General features: G+C 39.9%; 2 protein-coding genes across 3 annotated transcripts; both read right to left on the minus strand.

Moving 5' to 3' along the window:
* Positions 1–946: 946 nt before the first annotated feature.
* On the minus strand, positions 947–3,230 carry LOC135566606 (putative zinc finger protein 876). Of its 2 annotated transcripts, XM_065014281.1 has the most exons (4): positions 2,940–3,227; positions 2,108–2,240; positions 1,799–1,972; positions 952–1,520 (listed from the first exon to the last, which is right to left on the minus strand). In XM_065014281.1, the coding sequence occupies exons 2-4, from the start codon at positions 2,220–2,222 to the stop codon at positions 991–993; spliced, it is 819 nt and encodes a 272-aa protein (XP_064870353.1). In that variant the 5' UTR covers positions 2,223–2,240; positions 2,940–3,227; the 3' UTR covers positions 952–990. The 2 variants fall into 2 exon arrangements, with proteins under 2 accessions (XP_064870352.1, XP_064870353.1); XM_065014280.1 differs by having other exon boundaries at positions 947–1,520; positions 1,799–2,240; positions 2,940–3,230.
* Positions 3,231–11,053: 7,823 nt separating this feature from the next.
* Positions 11,054–15,832, minus strand: LOC115122434 (zinc finger protein 184-like). The gene is made up of 2 exons (XM_065014282.1): positions 14,322–15,832; positions 11,054–13,903 (listed from the first exon to the last, which is right to left on the minus strand). Exon 1 carries the CDS (start codon positions 15,792–15,794, stop codon positions 14,727–14,729), a length of 1,068 nt encoding a protein of 355 aa, XP_064870354.1. The 5' UTR covers positions 15,795–15,832; the 3' UTR covers positions 11,054–13,903; positions 14,322–14,726.
* Positions 15,833–18,489: the final 2,657 nt, after the last annotated feature.

Below are 18,489 nucleotides of genomic sequence, written 5' to 3' on the forward strand. Positions count from 1 at the left end.
GAAGTAGTCATTTGTCACAAACAAAAAGGTTTGACTCTGCGTAGAATCACTAGCTTTATCACTGTACAGTGTATATCACTAGCTTTATCACTGTATAGTGTATATCACTAGCTTTATCACTGTATCGTGTATTTCACTAGCTTTATCACTGTATAGTGTATATCACTAGCTTTATCACTGTATAGTGTATATCACTAGCTTTATCACTGTATAGTGTATATCACTAGCTTTATCACTGTATATCACTAGCTTTATCACTGTATATCACTAGCTTTATCACTGTATATCACTAGCTTTATCACTGTATATCACTAGCTTTATCACTGTATAGTGTATATCACTAGCTTTATCACTGTATAGTGTATATCACTAGCTTTATCACTGTATATCACTAGCTTTATCACTGTATAGTGTATATCACTAGCTTTATCACTGTATAGTGTATATCACTAGCTTTATCACTGTATATCACTAGCTTTATCACTGTTTATCACTAGCTTTATCACTGTATAGTGTATATCACTAGCTTTATCACTGTATAGTGTATTTCACTAGCTTTATCACTGTATAGTGTATATCACTAGCTTTATCACTGTATATCACTAGCTTTATCACTGTATAGTGTATATCACTAGCTTTATCACTGTATAGTGTATATCACTAGCTTTATCACTGTATATCACTAGCTTTATCACTGTATATCACTAGCTTTATCACTGTATAGTGTATATCACTAGCTTTATCACTGTATAGTGTATTTCACTAGCTTTATCACTGTATAGTGTATTTCACTAGCTTTATCACTGTATAGTGTATATCACTAGCTTTATCACTGTATATCACTAGCTTTATCACTGTATAGTGTATATCACTAGCTTTATCACTGTATAGTGTATATCACTAGCTTTATCACTGTATAGTGTATATCACTAGTGTTTCACTGCACATCCCAGTATGGGAAGTTGTATGACATGAAAACAAACATGTTTTTCAGCACTCACCACTATTCTTCTTTAGCTGTGCCTTCATCGGTGGTGTGATCCCTCCAACGTCTCCTTTCATTCCTTCCGGCAAATGCGCTAGTGCGTGTTTCTGGAGGGCCTTGGACATGCTAAACCTCTTGCCACACTCCTTACACGCATAGGGCCTCTCCCCTGTGTGCGTGCGGCGGTGATACTTCAGTAAGGTGAGTGTCTTGCAGGGTTTTCCACAGTCTGCGCAGGTGTATCCGTACAGGCCGAAGTGAAGCTTCTTATGGAGGGTGAGCTCAGAGGAACGGCTGAAGGCCTCACCACAGATGGGGCACTTGAAGGGCGTCTTTTCCGTGTGTGCACGCTGATGAAGCATGAGGTCACTGGAGTTGGTGAAGTGGCGGTCGCAGACGTAGCAGGCAAACAGGGCATCCCCCAGCATGCACTGCTCATACTCTGCCGGGTGACTCTGCTTGAGGTGGCGCTCTTTGCTCTTGTGGTCGCTGAAGATGATGTGACACTCCAGGCACTGCAGAGAGATCTGGGAAGCTGGGGGGAGGGAGAAGGGATTAGAGGACAGAACACTTGTATCCCAGCTTCAAACCTATATTAACACACAATGGAGGTTACTAGAAGAGCAAAAAAAATGAATGAACTGTAGTAATAGCTTAAAACTGCTAATGAAGACACAGAAATAAATCACCTAAAACCACTACAGGGGACATTATGAGATTCTGTCTGTAATACTAAAGCCTTGAAAGATAAATACAAAAATGTATTACATGGTAACCAATCATGTCAGACTATGAGAGAAGTTCAATACTCACATGTGAGCGGAGTCACCATTTTTGGCAGCCTGGACATGTCCATCTTAAGTGGCTCCATTCGGTTCTTCTTGGGGGGAATATTTTTTCTGTCACTAGCGGCCACGTCATCCACATGGGTCGCCTTCTGTGCATCCTCAGGTTGACCCAGTTCCCACTCTTCAGGAGCAGCAGACTCTAGAGGAACAGCGGATAGTTCAAGTATTATCTCTGTAGAAGCAGTGGGGTCTGAGACACACTCCAAAGCCTCTTCTACTGTGGCAGGTAGCAGTTCACTCATTGGTTGTTCTTCAGTTTCCATGCATTGTTCACCTGTAACGATTGGTTGTTCCTCGATTTCTACTGCTTGTTCAACTGTCTCCACTGGCTGTGTCAAGCGCTCCATGACCGACTTGGTTCCTGCCTCCACTACTGGAGGTTCCTCCATGTCTGTAAAATGAATTCCCTGCAAAAGAGTGACAAGTTCAACAACACTCACACAACATACTACATCTGCATTAAGGTAAAACACAATGGTGTGGAAAACAGTGAAGCACACACTGCACACTAAAACACAGGCTAAAATAGAGACGTTTTATTTATTTAAAAAAGACAACGACCCATAATGTGTGCATGTAAAGCAACCGACTCTTTATTCTAAAGAGAGTATACGCCCATAAAATGGCCATCCCAAACTAAGCCTATAGGCTCTGATTCCAAGGGAATCATGACATGCTGCTGCCTTTATCGACAGCTGGCAGGCAGGCAAATTAACGGACACTATATTTGTATGACAAAGATGCTCTCAAAGAGGGATGGATAATAGGCTACAAGGATGGTACTTTACATTGCGCTAGAACAGAAAACCAACAAGCCTACAACCAGGGGTACTTTACTGCTGCGCAAATGACGGGCCGACTAAACATGCCAAATACTGACGAGGGACGTTATTGCTCACAACTAACTGGTGTCCATCAATCATCTTTAATTGTTCGGATGTCTTGCTGCTAGGCTACTGGAAAGGCATTGATGAAAGGCATACAAATAGCCTATATTGCGTAGATTTAAAACATTTGCAACGTTCAGCATTACACACAAGCGGCATATGTATCACCGTATGACTGCTCATATGATCACACCACCATGTGTAAATCTATAACGTTACCTATGCTGGTTTCTTTAGCCCAAACATCTCCGCGTCGTTTCTCGCTTCGCACAAAGCCAACAGAAACGAGCTGCAAAGATCATGGCGTCATACGCAAACCAGGTTGCAGAGTGGGATTTGTAGTTTTTCCTGAGATGCATTTATTCGTTGCTCAGCCTTAAAGGCCATATGCGAGGTAAATCTGCTGTTTGGATTGGCCGTGCAGCATTTACCGTAATATGGCCTCTGCAGGAATTGGGCATTCATGCTTCGCAGAGTTGGCCCATGTTGGTAAGGAAGTAAATGCGTATTTATACAGGACCTCCCGCCCTCACCTACCGCCAACCAACCATGTCAATGCGGAGCTATATGGAGCCCTCCATATCATTACATCATTTGAGAGTCGTACAGCGATGCGGTAAAGAGCTCAATTTGGCCTCTGCGTGCCTCCAGAGGCTCCGCGATTGCGTCACATCATCGATACCGCATGGGTCCCTTTTCTTTCTTTTTTTCTTTAACAACAAATTAATACAGGAAGTACATGTGGGAACACAAGTATATATATACATAATATACAAAGGACAATTGGGTCTGGCGGGTACAACATCACATTACACAAGGACATTGTGAGGCATACATCCACTTATAATTCGAACAGCTTTTTTGTTAGTAGAGTATTTAATTGTCTTAAAATATAGTTCAATGTATTTTTGTATGGTAAGAAAATGTGGTGTTTTGTTTGTAAATTTACATTTGTGAATATGAAATTTGGCCAAAAGAATAATGACATTAATTAAATAAAATTGTTTCAATTTACCTCTTTCATAGGTAAAGAATCCAAGCAGTACATCTCTCCGCAATAGTGTAGAATCTTCGTAAATGTGTTCAATTATAAATCTACTGATGTCGTGCCACAGTTTCCTTATATGAATACAATACCAAAAAAGATGTAAAACCGTTTCTGAGTGGTCATTACAAAAGGTACAATTTGAGTTGATGTTTTTCTTAAGCTTCTTCATACAGTGGTTGGCAGGATAATATTTATGAATAATTTTAAAGGAAACTTCCTTAATTTTGTTAACAAGTAGGTATATGTGTGGCAACATCCAAAATTTTCCCAACAGATATTAACATTAGAACCGTTCCAATAAGGCATGACATAAGGTATAGATAGATACAACATCCTGCTGAAACAAGGTTTGTATCGCTCTATTGTTGAATGGACCAAAGAGAAACTAATCTTTCCTACTGATGAGTCAACAGGGTTAATAGAAGGAAGGTTCTGAGGGTCAGATCTTGACACGTTCATGAATAATAAAGCAACACGCAAGGGAATGGCATCTAAAATAATTGCAAAATCTCTAGGTGTTACAGGGATCTTGTAAAGTGATAAGAATTCTTTATAACTAAGAAAAACCCCTCTGCATTTACAAGTTGGCTCACGAATAGGATATTATTTCGGAACCAATATTCTAAAAACAAAGAAGTATTTTTATACAATATATCCCGATTATTCCATATATAATATCTGTGTGAAGAAAAATTATGGACCATGACAAGAAAACCTGAAGAAAAGCAGAGTTTCACTGGAACTTTGTCAATATTATAATTGCAAACCAACGTGAAGTTAAGGCCACCAAAAGTAGAGAAGACATGATGAGGAATAAAATTCCACATAGAAGTGGGTCTTCTTAGGAATTGTTTTATCCAATTGATCTTAAAAGTATTATTTAAGGTAGTAAAATCCAGAAAATTCAGCCTACCATACTCATAAGTGTTCCTTACAACAGTTTTCCTAATGTAATGGATACGGTTTCTCCACAGAAAGTTGAAAAGCATCTGGTCTATCTCCTTGCTTATTTTACCGTCAAGATATAAAGATAGAATGCCATATGTTAGTCTAGAGATACCTTCAGCCTTGGTTATTAGGACTATGCCTAAATATGTAAGTTCTTCTTCCACTGGAATACCATAATATGAAGGTGTCACACAATCTGCCATGATAATAAATATTAGCCATGAGTTAATATTTATTAATGTTAAGATATATACCAGATGCTTTGGAAATGGATTGTATCACATTGATCAATATGGGGATTTGGTTAGCGTCCAGAAAAAGTGTGGTATGGTGAGCCAGCTGGCTCATAATCTTTTTTTTACCAGCTATGGAAATACTTTGTACAGGACAATTATTGAAAGAATTTGTAAAAAGTTGGGTGATTAATAAAAACAGATATGGAAAGATGGGACAACCTTGCCTAATTCCTCTCTTTAACTCAAATCTAGGTGTGGTACCATGTTTCAGTTTGAAAGAGCTGTTACCATTTATATAGAGTCTTAATAGCCTTACAGAAAAAATCCCCAAAGCCAAATTTCTCAAGGGAGTGGAAGGGGAATGTCACGCCCTGACCTTAAGAGATCCATTTCATTCTCTATTTGGTTAGGTCAGGGTGTGACTAGGGTGGGCAATCTATGTTTTCTATTTCTTTGTTGGCCTGGTATGGTTCCCAATCAGAGGCAGCTGTCTATCGTTGTCTCTGATTGAGGATCATATTTAGGCAGCCTTTCCCACCTGTTGTTTGTGGGGTCTTGTTTTTGTGTAGCTGCCTGTGAGCAGCCCAGAACGTCACGTATCCGTCAGTATTATTTTTGGTGAGTTGCACATTTATTAAACATGTGGAACTCTAAGTATGCTGCGCCTTGGTCCGATCCTTCCATCAACGAGCATGACAGGGAACTGATGCTTTGCTGTGTCAAATCCTTTATAAAAATCTAAAAATAATATGAAGCTATCCTCAGCTATTAGGTCTGAGTAGTCAAGTATGTCTCGTACTATTCTGATATTGTTAGAAATATGTATGTTCCTCATATAGCCAGACTGTGTTTCATCAATGACTGCATCCAGGACTTCTTTAATTATTTTTGCAAGTAGTATGGCTAATATCTTATAGTCATTATTAAGAAGAAAAATTGGACGCCAGTTATTGATGAGCAGCACTTATTTTTTAGGCTTAGGTATCAGTGTTATTAACCCCTGAGTCATTGTCATTGTTTTTAATACTCTCTAAAAAAAAAAGACCTCAAGTAGAAAGGGAGCTACTTGGTCTGAAAATAATTTGATAAATTCTGACGTAATTCCATCAACACCTGGGGATTTATTGCTTTTTAGATGTTTGATAGACTCTATAATCTCTTCAACTTTGATGAGTTCATCACACTGTTTAGATTCTGTACCACTGATAGAGTGAACATTATTCAGTGAGTCAAAAACATATGTGGATTCCTGAGAGTAAAAAATTGCTACAGTATTTAGAGATTAATTGTGGGTTCATCTGTAATAACACCATCAATGTTTAATTTATGGATAGTGTTATTTGTAGAGTGAAATTTCTCAAGTCTAAAGAAATAGGATGAATTCTGTTCTCCCTCAAGCTATTTATTTCTAGATCTAATAAAGGCTCCTTCTGCTTTTAATCTATAAATATTATCCAGTTTATTTAATCTATATATATTATCCAGTTTATTTCATCTCTATATTATCCAGTTTATTTAATCTCTATATTATCCAGTTTATTTAATCTATATATTATCCAGTTTATTTAATCATATATATATATATATATATATATATAATCCAGTTTACTTAATCTTACATATTATCCAATTTATTTAATCTATATATATTATCCAGTTTATTTTGTAACTCAATCAGTTCCATCTTCTCCTCCCTCGAGAGGCCGGCTGTGGAACTCTGAGAAAGGGAAGTTATCTTAATGATCACCTTTTCCTCCTCAGCTCTTCTAATCTTAGCAAGATTACTACCATATTTTTCAAGGTATTCGAACACCTCAATTTAAAGAGCTCCCAGTTCTTGCAATAAGATTTTTCTTCACAAGCCCTTTCCCAAAAGTGTAAGAGCAGATCTTTAACCTCAAACGTAACTATTTCATTATTTAATAACGAGCTATTTAGCTTCCAGTATGATGCTCTACCAAGGTTAGTATCAGGGATAAATATTTTGATATCAATGTAAATGGCCCTATGGTCTGTGAGGGGAGTAGTACAAATATTTGTAGTTTCACACTCACTATCAATACATTTGGATATGTCAAGGCTGTGGGTAACTGGTGAAAGGAGTCAGGCGTAGGAGAGCTGAGATGCGTGGACAAGGTATTTAATTAAAGAAAAAAACAGTACAAACACAAATACTATGGTGCTGGAAAAATACCGGTACCACGAAATACACTGGTGTAACAACAAAACCAGGCAACAATAATACCAGCCGTCAGATACAGCCTTACAATAAAACAAACACGCACACAAACATGTGGGAAACCAGATGGTTAAATAATGAACACGTAATGGGGGGAATTGAAACCAGGTGTGTAGAAAACAAAGACAAAACAAATGGAAAATGAAAAGTGGATTGGTGATCGCTAGAATGCCGGTGACCTTGACCGCTGAACGCCGCCCGAACAAGGAGAGGGACCGTCTTCGGCGGAAGTCGTGACAGGATATAAGCCAAAAATCTATTCTGGACTGTCTGGAACCTGTTTTGTTACTCCTAGTAAATGATCAATCGACCAAAAACCTCTCTCTCCCCATATATCAGTAAGATCAAACTTTTCCATAAAAAGTATTAAATCCAAATTCTGACTGGTTGGCCTACATGGGGGCCATCTATCAGATGAATTATCTATAGTAATGTTAAAGTCTCCTCCTATCAAATAAATAATAACGAATTTGGGAAATTTAGATAACCAATGAAGTATATGTTTCTCTATAGATTCAAGCAACTCATAATTTTCATGTTTGGTGTTGTACCCGTAGAAGTTTACAGTAATGAGCGTAATGTCATTGTAACTGATCACAAGACAAATAAAGTGACCAAAGGGGTCACATTCCGAGTGTAGATTATTACCACCAAAGGCATTTTTCATTGTAGTGACCCCAGCGGAGCGTTCAGATCCATGGGAAAGCCAAACCTCGTTGCCCCACTGTGACCCCCAAAAGTTGGCATCAGCAGAAATTGAGTGAGACTCTTGAAAAATGCAAAAATATGTTCGAAATTGTTCAGCAAATAAAAATAAGGCCTTGAGCTTACGTGGGTACCTCATCGCTGTGAGCCTCTCAAATGTTGTAAGAATGCGGGGGGGGCTCCGTGTAGCTCTGCATTGACATGATTGGTTTATGGTAGCTGAGGGCGGGAGGTCATGTATAAACACAAATCATGACAACTTCCTTCACAACAGCTTCGCGAAGCGCAAGAAGTATGAATGCCCTGACTTCTGCAGAGGCCATGTCACCGTAAATGCTGCACGGCTCCAAACAGCAGATTTACTATCCCTCTCTCTCATAATTTTGTTGTCTGAAGTCCTCTCTCCTACGGTCTGAGTGTATGTAACTTAATTTATAAAAGGTATATTCATCTGTGTCTGACCCGGAAAAGAACAGGTGCAATGGATATGGTCATTGTAGTTAATTACCAAATTTCTGCTCTGAAATAGGTTGAATATTTGCTTAATGAGAACTATAATTCCCTTAAGCCCCGCAACCCATATGCTGCTTGACTTAATTTCTCTTTGAATTATTTTATTTCTCGAGAGCAGGTATTCCCAAACTGGGGTTACGCGCAATGCCGTCGGGGTACTCAAAATAAAAATGTGATTCCCATTTTCAAACAGTCCATTTATATTTTCCATCGGGGCTATACATTTGGGTGTTTTGTTTCTCTCGCCTGAGCAGCCTCGTTTCACTGCCAAAAATAAAATAAAATCATCTAGTGTTGAGCGAAATAACAACACAATATCAAATACAGGTAGCCTAGTCAAATAATTAACATCCAATCACATTAAAGTTACTCTCTCGCGGGAATTCCACTAATGGTCTGTATGGAGCCAAATGTAGCTGCTGGGTATGTTGGTATCTGTACTGATGGCACAAAAGCCATGACAGGGAGACATAGTGGAGTGGTAACGCACGTGCAAGCAGTTGCTCCCGACGCTACTTGGGTACACTGCAGCATACACCTTGAGGCTCTTGCTGCCAAGGGAATGCCTGACAGCTTGAAAGACGTTTTGGACACTACAGTGAAAATGGTTAACTTTGTTAAAGCAAGGCCCCTGAACTCTCATGTCTTTTCTGCACTATGCAATAAGGGCAGCGAGCATGTAAAGCTTTTGCTCTGGTTATCATGGGGCAAAGTATTGACACGTTTTTTTTGCATTGAGAGACGAGTTTAAAGTTTTCTTTACTGACCATAATTTGCATGTCTGACCGCTTGCATGATGAGTTTCTCACACAACTGGCCTATCTGGGTGATGTTTTTTCTCGCTTGAATGATCTGAATCTAGGATTACAGGGACTCTCTGCAACTATGTTCAATGTGTGGGACAAAATTGAGGCTATGATTAAGAAGTTGGAGCTCTTCTCTTTCTGCATTAACAAGGACAACACACAGGTCTTTCTATCATTGTATGATTTTTGTGTGCAAATCAACTCAAGCTTACAGACAATGTCAAATGTGATATAGCGAATCGTCTGAGTGAGTTGGGTGCAAAACTACGCAGATACTTTCCCGAAACGGATGACACAAACAACTGGATTCGTTATCCCTTTCATGCTCTGCCTCCAGTCCACTTACCAATACCTGAACAAGAGAGCCTCATCGAAATTGCAACACGTGCGACTGTGAAAATTGAATGTAATCAGAAGCTACTGCCATATTTCTGGATTGGGCTGTGCTCAGATTATCCTGGTTTGGCAAATCGTGCTGTTCAGACACTGATGCCCTTTGCAACCACATACCTATGTGAGAGTGGATTCTCGGCCCTCACTAGCATGAAAACTAAATACAGGCACAGAATGGAGTGTGGAAAATTATTTAAGACCTGAGACTCTCTCCAATACATCCCAACACTGCAGAATTATGTGCATCCTTTCAAGCACACCCTTCTCATTAACCTGTGGTGAAACCATGACTAGAGAGACTCAATGAATACAGCAAAGAGCTGCTGTTTTTACAAGTTAATGATTAAGTTGTCCACTGTCAACACTTTGATACGCCATAAAATGTGTATTCTCCCTACTTCCACTCACGCTACAACCAGCACTGCAGCAGCAATGAATGAGTATAGCAAAGTGTTTTGATAAGCTTGCATTATTATTTGTGGCTTTTAATATAGAGGAATATTTCACTTTCTCTGGTCATACTAGTAACATGAGGCAGAAATAATGCAGTGCGACTTGAGTTTCGCCATCAGCAGGAACTGTCCTGTTTTCTCAGCAGATTGAGGGAGAGCGGAGGGACGGTGAACAAGGTGAGGCACTCACCACTGCTCTCTCCCGCCCCTCAGATTGACCTTCAGATGCAGGCTATCAGTCCAGTAAAATAAAAAACGAATTATTATGCTCACTCAGCTGTGCCTAAAGTAATACAACACATTATCTATTACCAGTGTGATCATATAATTACAATTTTGAAATATACAGCCTACTGCACAAACCTCATTGCTACAGAACTGTATTTAATAGGTTAATGTTGCATACGTTTTTTAAGTCATGTTTAAAAAATAAAATCTGAGCGGTAGATCTCTGCATGCTTTTGGACTCAGAGATATTGACTCAGAAAAGGTTGGTGACCACTGATGTAGTTGGAGCTGAATTCCACAAAGCCTGGTCTCTGCTCAACTCCATTGGAGTTCATCAGACACTTCCTTCACCATGGAGTTGAGTTTAATCAGCTCTGATTTAGTGAGCTTATAAAGCATGACAACATACTTGGTGATAAATGTATGTTTGATTGCTATAGCAATATTCATATTGTAAAATAAATAAGATGAAAAATTAGCTTCAACCAGCAATCAAACATTACTTATCAGAGAGGTTCCTCAAAACCAAGAATAGACTGGAGTCATCCAGTGACTGGAGGAATGCTCATAGGCCAGTAGATGTCGCCCTTTGCGCCACAGAGCAGAAAACGTGTGCCTTATTGTGCACACACACAAATGCAGGGTTGGAGCCTAAAATGGCTGAAATACTTATGGCATACAGTCATTACAATCTGAATCTAGACTATAGTGAGAAGATAATTGTGATGTAAAAATCTCATATATGTAAAGTGCGCATACAAAGAGTGGACTCAAAATGCATTTAATTTATTACCACAATTCTATTACAAAAACAGAAATTTAATCCAGACAACACAAAAATTTATATGGAAAGCATTAAAAAAAAACATGCAGCTGAATAGGTTATCAGACTGACAGAAGAGCGAGTGATATGGTTGTATCGAAGAAAAATTCCTGGTACATACTAGAATACATGTTAATGGAATCATAGCAACTACTACAGTAGGCTGGATATACAGTACCAGGCAAACGTTTTACATCTCTCATTTAAAAAAAAACTTTCTACAATGTAGAATAATAGCGAAGACCTCAAAACTATGAAATAACATATGGAATCATGTAGTAACCCCCAAAAAAGGTGTTAAACAAATCAAAATATATTTCAAGAGATTCTTCAAAGTAGCCACCCTTTGCCTTGATGACAGCTTTGCACACTCTTGGCATTCTCTCAACCAGCTTCATGAGGTAGTCACCTGGAATGCATTTCAATTAACAGGCGTGCCTTGTTAAAAGTTCATTTGTGGAATTTCTTTCCTTCTTAATGCATTTGAGCCAAATCAGTTGTGTTGTGACAAGGTAGGGGTGGTACACAGAAGATAGCCCTATTTGGTAAAAGACCAAGTCCATATTATGGCAAGAACAACTCAAATAAGCAATGACAAAGTACAGTCCATCATTACTTTTAGACATGAAGGTCAGTCAATACGGAAAAAGTGCAGTCGCAAAAACCATCAAGCTCTATGATGAAATTGACTCATGAGGACCGCCACAGGAAAGGAAGACCCAGAGTTACCTCTGCTGCAGAGGATAAGTTCATTGGCATTAACGGCCTCAGAAATTGCAGCCCAAATAAATACTTAACAGAGTTCAAGTAACAGACACATCTCAATATCAACTTTTCAGAGACTGTGTGAATCAGGCCTTCATGGTCAAATTGCTGCAAAAAAAAACACTAAAGGACAGCAATAAGAATTAGAGACTTGCTCGGGCCAAGAAACACAAGCAATGGACATTAGACAGGTGGAAATCTGTCCTTGGGTCTGATTAGTCCAAATTTGAGATGTTTGGTTGCAACCGCCATGTCTTTGTGAGATGCAGAGTAGGTGAGCGTATTAGAGGTTGACTGATTCATCGGAATGGCCGATTAACCGATATCAAGTTTTCATAACAATCGGAAATCGGTAATTTTTTGGCGGCGATTTGCCGATTTTGTTTGTTTGTTTGTTATACCTTTATTTAACTATGCAAGTCAGTTAAGAACACATTCTTATTTTCAATGACGGCCTAGGAACGGTGGGTTAACTGCCTTGTTCAGGGGCAGAACAACAGATTTTCACCTTGTCAGTTCGGGGGATCCAATCTTGCAACCTTACAGTTAACTAGTCCAACGCAATAACGACCTGCCTCTCTCTCGTTGCACTCCACAAGGAGACTGCCTGTAACGCGAATGCAGTAAGCCAAGGTAAGTTGTTAGCTAGCATTAAACTTATCTTATAAAAAACAATCAATCATAATCACTAGTTAACTACACATGGTTGATGATATTGCTAGATATTATCTCGCGTGTCCTGCGTTGCATATAATCTGACTGAGCATACAAGTATCTAAGTATCTGACTGGGCAGTGGTAGGCAGAAGCAGGTGCGTAAACATTCATTCAAACAGCACTTTCGTGCGTTTTGCCAGCAGCACTTCGTTGTGCGTCAAGCATTGCGCTGTTTATGACTTCAAGCCTATCAACTCCCAAGATGAGGCTGGTGTAACCGAAGTGAAATGGCTAGCTAGTTAGTGCTCGCTAATAGCGTTTCAAACGTCACTCTCTCTGAGCCTTCTAGTAGTTGTTCCCCTTGCTCTGCATGGGTAACGCTGCTTCGATGGTGGCTGTTGTCATTGTCGTTGTGTTGCTGGTTCAAGCCCAGGGAGGAGCGAGGAGAGGGACGGAAGCTATACTGTTACACTGGCAATACTAAAGTGCCTATAAGAACATCCAATAGTCAAAGGTTAATGAAATACAAATGGTATAGAGGGAAATGGTCCTATAATTCCTATAAAAAGCTACAACCTAAAACTTCATACCTGGGAATATTGAAGACTCATGTTAAAAAGGAACCACCAGCTTTCATATGTTCTCATGTTCTGAGCAAAGAACTGAAACGTTAGCTTTCTTACATAGCACATATTGCACTTTTACTTTCTTCTCCAACACTTAGTTTTTGCATTATTTAAACCAAATTGAACATGTTTCATTATTTACTTGAGGCTACATTTATTTTATTGATGTATTATATTAAGTTAAAATAAGTGTTCATTCACTATTGTTGTAATTGTCATGATTACAAATAATTGTTTTATTTTATCTTATATATTTTTTTTAAAATCGACTGATTAAATCGGTATCGGCTTTTTTGGTCCTCCAATAATCGGTATCGGCGTTGAAGAATCGTAATCGGTCGACCTCTAGAACGGATGATGTCCGCATGTGTGGTTCCCACTGTGAAGCATGGAGGAGGTGTTGTGATGGTGCTTTGCTGGTGACACGGTCAGTGATTTATTTAGAATCCAAGGCACACTTAATCAGCATGGCTACCACAGCATTCTGCAGCGATACGCCATCCAATCTGGTTTGTGTTTAGTGGGACTATCATATGTTTTTCAACAGGACAATGACCCAACATCTCCAGGCTGACCAAGAAGGAGAGTGATGGAGTGCTACATCAGATGACCTGGCCTCCACAATCACCCAACCTCAACACAATTGAGATGTTTTGTTAGACCGCGGAGTGAAGGAAAAGCAGCCAACAAGTGCTCAGCATAATGTGGGAACTCCAAGACTGTTGGAAAAGCATTCCAGGTGAAGCTGGTTGAGAGAAAAACAAGAGTGCACAAAGCTGTCATCAAGGCAAAGGGTGGCTATTTTGAACAATCTCAAATCTCAAATATATTTTGATTGGTTTAACACTTTTTGGATTACTACATGATTCCATATGTGTTATTTCATAGTTTTGATGTCTTCACAATTATTCTACAATGTAGAAAATAGTAAAAAATAAAAATCTTGGAATGAGTAGATGTCAAAACTTTTGACTGGTACTATATATATGAAATAATTCAGACAAAGTCTTCCCATTACTGACAAGTGAAACACCCAAGTTTACTTCAAAATATTGGGAGAGGAATCATTAGGAATTGTCTTCAGTGTTCTTCAATTGATTCAAGGGATCAGCGGTGACTCAACTCTGAAGTAGTAGAAACACATTGAACAGTGCCCAACTCACCAATAATTTCACAGCTTATCTCACCATGTACTGGGCCGTCATTGTACTGGCAGCTCCCCACTGGCGTGTTTCATATAGTGCAGGTGCAACGCTGACTCTTGATCAAACCCTTCACCACATTCAAAACACTCCCATTCTTTATGTCTTTTCTGTTGCACCGCCACATGTGCTTCTAATACGGTCTCTTCTTTCCCCTCTTGCTCCTCCTCCTCCACTCCCGATCCAGAGGAATTAGAGTCGTCAGAGGAATCAGATCCAGAAGAGTCTGATGAATCTGATTTAGACAATCCCGAACCCGACGACGACTCCTCAGCTCCAGAGTCTTCAGAACTAGACTCAGACCCAGAGTCTTCAGAACTAGACTCAGACCCCGACTCTTCTGATCCAGATTCCTCCTCACCCAAATCAATATCCTTCTTCTTCTTCCTCCTCCTCCTCTTGATGTTCCTGAAGCATATCTATCACCTCCGCCTCCTCTGTGCTACCCATCCCTGTGAACACCAGCCTCTTCATCTCAGTCACCCTTCTCCTCCCAGCAAACAGGTGGTTCCTGGGTCCCAGTGGCGTCTTGCTGGCCCCGACGTAGACCCCTACGTGCTTCTTCCGATGCGTGATGAGGTTGCCCAGCTGGGAGAAGTTCTTCTTGCAGAGCGTGCATTTGTAGGGCTTGGCGCCGGTGTGAGTATTGTAGTGGTAGCGGAGCTCAGCGGGAACGCGGAAAGACTTTTCACAGAGGTCACACTTGTGGCGCCTCAGGTTGTGGCCCTGCAGGTGTTTGTCCAGAGAGAGCTCATCCCTAAAGCCCTTAGCACAGGCCAGGCACCAGAATGGCTTCTGCTTGTGCAGGTCCATGTGGATCAAATACGTCTGCAGGGAATTGAAGTTTTTTACACACTGATCACACTTCAGAGTGGAGGGTTCCATCGGCACGGGAGGCCTGTGCACTTTCAAGTGGGTCACCAGAAGGGATGGGCGAGCAAAGACCTTCCCACAGTCCGGGCACTTGTTCTCTGTGGGTTGTTTTTTCTCTTCTTTTTCATGAGTCTTCTGGTGATTTCTAAATGACTCGAGGTAGGAGTAGACCTTCCCACAGATGGAGCATGCATAGACCCTGTGGGAGCTGCTGAAGACTGGCTTCTCCTCCTCAGACAGCATGGCGACGCGCGGACGAACTGTGACGATCTCCGATGGTCTGACCTGCCAGGAACTGTCGAAGAACTCTTCGTCTTCTTCATCACCTTCCACGTCTACGTCACTGTTCTCTTTGTAATCACCACGGTCATAATTTTTCTGCTTTTTCTCGGGTGCTGCCGATTCCGCATTACCATTGCTCCCATTAATCTCCAGAGATCTCTTAATGCTCTGCCTTTGTTCCTCCTCTTCCGCCATCGCCTCCTCCAGAACATGCTTACGCAGGTGAGTCTTGAAGGCCTCCCAGCGAGTGAACTGCTGCCCACAGTCCTGACACCTCATGCTGGCTAGTTTCACTGTGGAGGAGAGAAAGGGAGCATAAATTAGGACAATATAGTACCATGACATGCCTGTAATTTTGCTAAACTTTCAACAATTTATTTGAACTTGTTTAAATCGTTTTGTGAAGATAAACTATCAGCAGCATCGCAGTGAAATTTAGGATGAAGGGGCATATTTTTCACAACCAAGATGTTTACACCTATTGACACATTTTAGAATAGGCACAGCACAACCATATAGTGATTTAAAAAGGTGCAACATGCAGAAATCGCTCTGCAATTTCCTGGTTGCTAAAATTCTGATAGTTTGCCTAATTTCAGTGTGTGGCAAAATAAGCAATGTATAGTGTATAGAATCACTGTAACATCTAAACAACTGTGAAATACCTTTTCAAGCACCGAAAATATTGTATTTTCAGCTGTTTGAAGCTGGTATACAAAGCCGAAAGTAAAAGACGCAAAAACAATGCTTAAGAACGGGAAGCATAGAAATAGCACACAGAAAATATCTACCGCCTCAGACTTGCTTTCAATGAGAATGACAGCTCTTTAACTCACATTTCTATGTGATTTCGGTCAGGTCTCCCAAAAAGTTACATATTGCAACTACAGGCATGTAGTTGTTCTCTCCACTGCTAGGATCAATACGCTCAATCACACTCCTTGTCACCTCAAAATATTATAGATTTAGGCTCATTAATAACTAACATGATTGGATACATACTTAATTAGAATACACTGCAAGACTGATCACATAATACAAACACACACCACTTACACCCCCAACATATAGAGTGAGCTACAAAAGTATTGGGAGTGTGACACGTTGTTTTGGCTCTCCACTCCAGCACGTTGGACTTGAAATGATACAGATGACCTGGCCTCCACAATCACCCGACCTCAACCCAATTGAGATGTTTTGGGATGAGGTCGGGAACTCCTTAAGTGGGAACTCCTTCAAGACTATTGGAAAAGCATTCCAGGTGAAGCTGGTTTAGAGAATGCCAAGAGTATGCAAAGCTGTCATCAAGGCAAAGGTTGGCTACTTTTTAATTATCTTAAATATAAAGTATATTTGGATTTGTTTAACAGTTTTTTGCTTAGTTAAAGATTCCATGTGTTATTTCATAGTTTTGATGTCTTCCCTATTATTCTACAATGTAGAAAATAGTCTAAATAAAGAAAAACCCTTGAATGAGTAGGTGTCTAAACTTAACTGGCACTGTAGGTGTACGAAAAATGTAAGTAGTTGGTCCCATATTCCCTTTCGCGCAATGACTACATCAAGTTTGTGACTCTACAAACTTGTTGGATACGTTTGCTGTTTGTTTTGGTTGTGTTTCAGATTATTCTGTGCTCAATAGAAATTAAATGATAAATAATGTAGTGTCATTTTGGATTCACTTTTACTGTAAATAAGAATGTTTATAAAACACTTCTACATTAACGTGGATTCTTCCATGATTACAGATAATCCTGAATGAATTGTGAAGAAAGATGAGTGAGAAAGTTAGACGCACAAATATCATGCCACCCAAAATATTCTAACCTCCCCGGTTACTGTAATGGTGAGAGGTTAGCATGTCTTGGGGGTATTACGTTTTTTATTTAACCTTGATTTAACTTGGAAAGTCAGTTAAAAACAAATTCTTATTTACAATGACGGCCTTCCCCGGCCAAACCCAGACGATGCTGGGACAATTGTGCACCGCCCTATGGGACTCCCAATCACAGCCGGGTGATATGCGAGTCTAGCTTCCTCGCTCATTACTCATGATTCATTCAGGATGACCCCCCCAAACAAATGACTGTCCCAATACTTTTGTAACTGTATAAAGAAGTGTACCTAATACTGCATAAGTTATCATTTGAAAGTGTGAAACAATTAAAAAGATGCACTAGGCAGAAATCCCCCTGCCATTTCCTGGTTTCTAAACTAGTTCAACTAATTTCAGTATGACAAAACAAGCACGTTTAGTGTAGAGAATCACTGTAACATCTAAACTGCTGTGAAATATCTTTGCCATAACCAAAAACACTATTTTCAGCTGGTGTACAAAACTGAAAGTAAAAGACAAAAACTAAACTTAAGAACGGGAAGCATAGAAATAGCGCACATAACCATATCTATCGCTTCTTAGACGTGCTTTTCTATAATTCAATTCTATAACACACATTTGTAAATTTGGTCAGGTCGTTTAAAGAGTTGGTGCATTCGGAAAGTATTCAGACCCACTTCCCTTTTTCCACTTGTTACATTACAACCTTATTCTAAAATCGACTTAGTTAAAGTCCACACACACAAAATACCCCATAATGACAAAGCGAAAACAGGTTTTTAGAAATATATTAAAAAAAACAAAAAAAAACAGATACCCTATTTAGCGGCAGGGACTGAGAGAATAGTCAGGATCAAGGGAAAGATGAAGAAAAATACAGAGATCATTGTTGAAAACCTGCTCCAGACATTAGACTGGGGTGAAGGTTCATCTTCCAACAGGACAACAACCCTAAGCATAAAGCCAAGACAATGCAGGAGTGGCTTCGGCACAAGTCTCTGAATGTTCTTGAGAGGCCCAGCCAGAGCCCGGACTTGAACATCTCTGGTGAGACCTAAAAATAGCTGTGCAGTGACGCTCCCCATCTGCAGAGAATGGGGGAAACTCCCCAAATAGAGGTGTGCCAAGCTTGTAGTG

This window comes from Oncorhynchus nerka, unplaced genomic scaffold, assembly GCF_034236695.1.
Source record: "Oncorhynchus nerka isolate Pitt River unplaced genomic scaffold, Oner_Uvic_2.0 unplaced_scaffold_4025, whole genome shotgun sequence".
In the NCBI taxonomy this organism is placed as follows: Eukaryota; Metazoa; Chordata; class Actinopteri; order Salmoniformes; family Salmonidae; genus Oncorhynchus; species Oncorhynchus nerka.

Coding starts and splice junctions, on each gene's coding strand:
- LOC135566606 (XM_065014280.1), bottom strand. CDS start 2,222: ATGGAGGAACCTCCAGTAGTGGAGGCAGGAACCAAGTCGGTCATGGAG. Junction 1,521..1,798: donor AATGGTGACTCCGCTCACAT/GTGAGTATTGAA, acceptor CCCTCCCCCCAG/CTTCCCAGATCTCTCTGCAG.
- LOC115122434 (XM_065014282.1), bottom strand. CDS start 15,794: ATGAGGTGTCAGGACTGTGGGCAGCAGTTCACTCGCTGGGAGGCCTTC.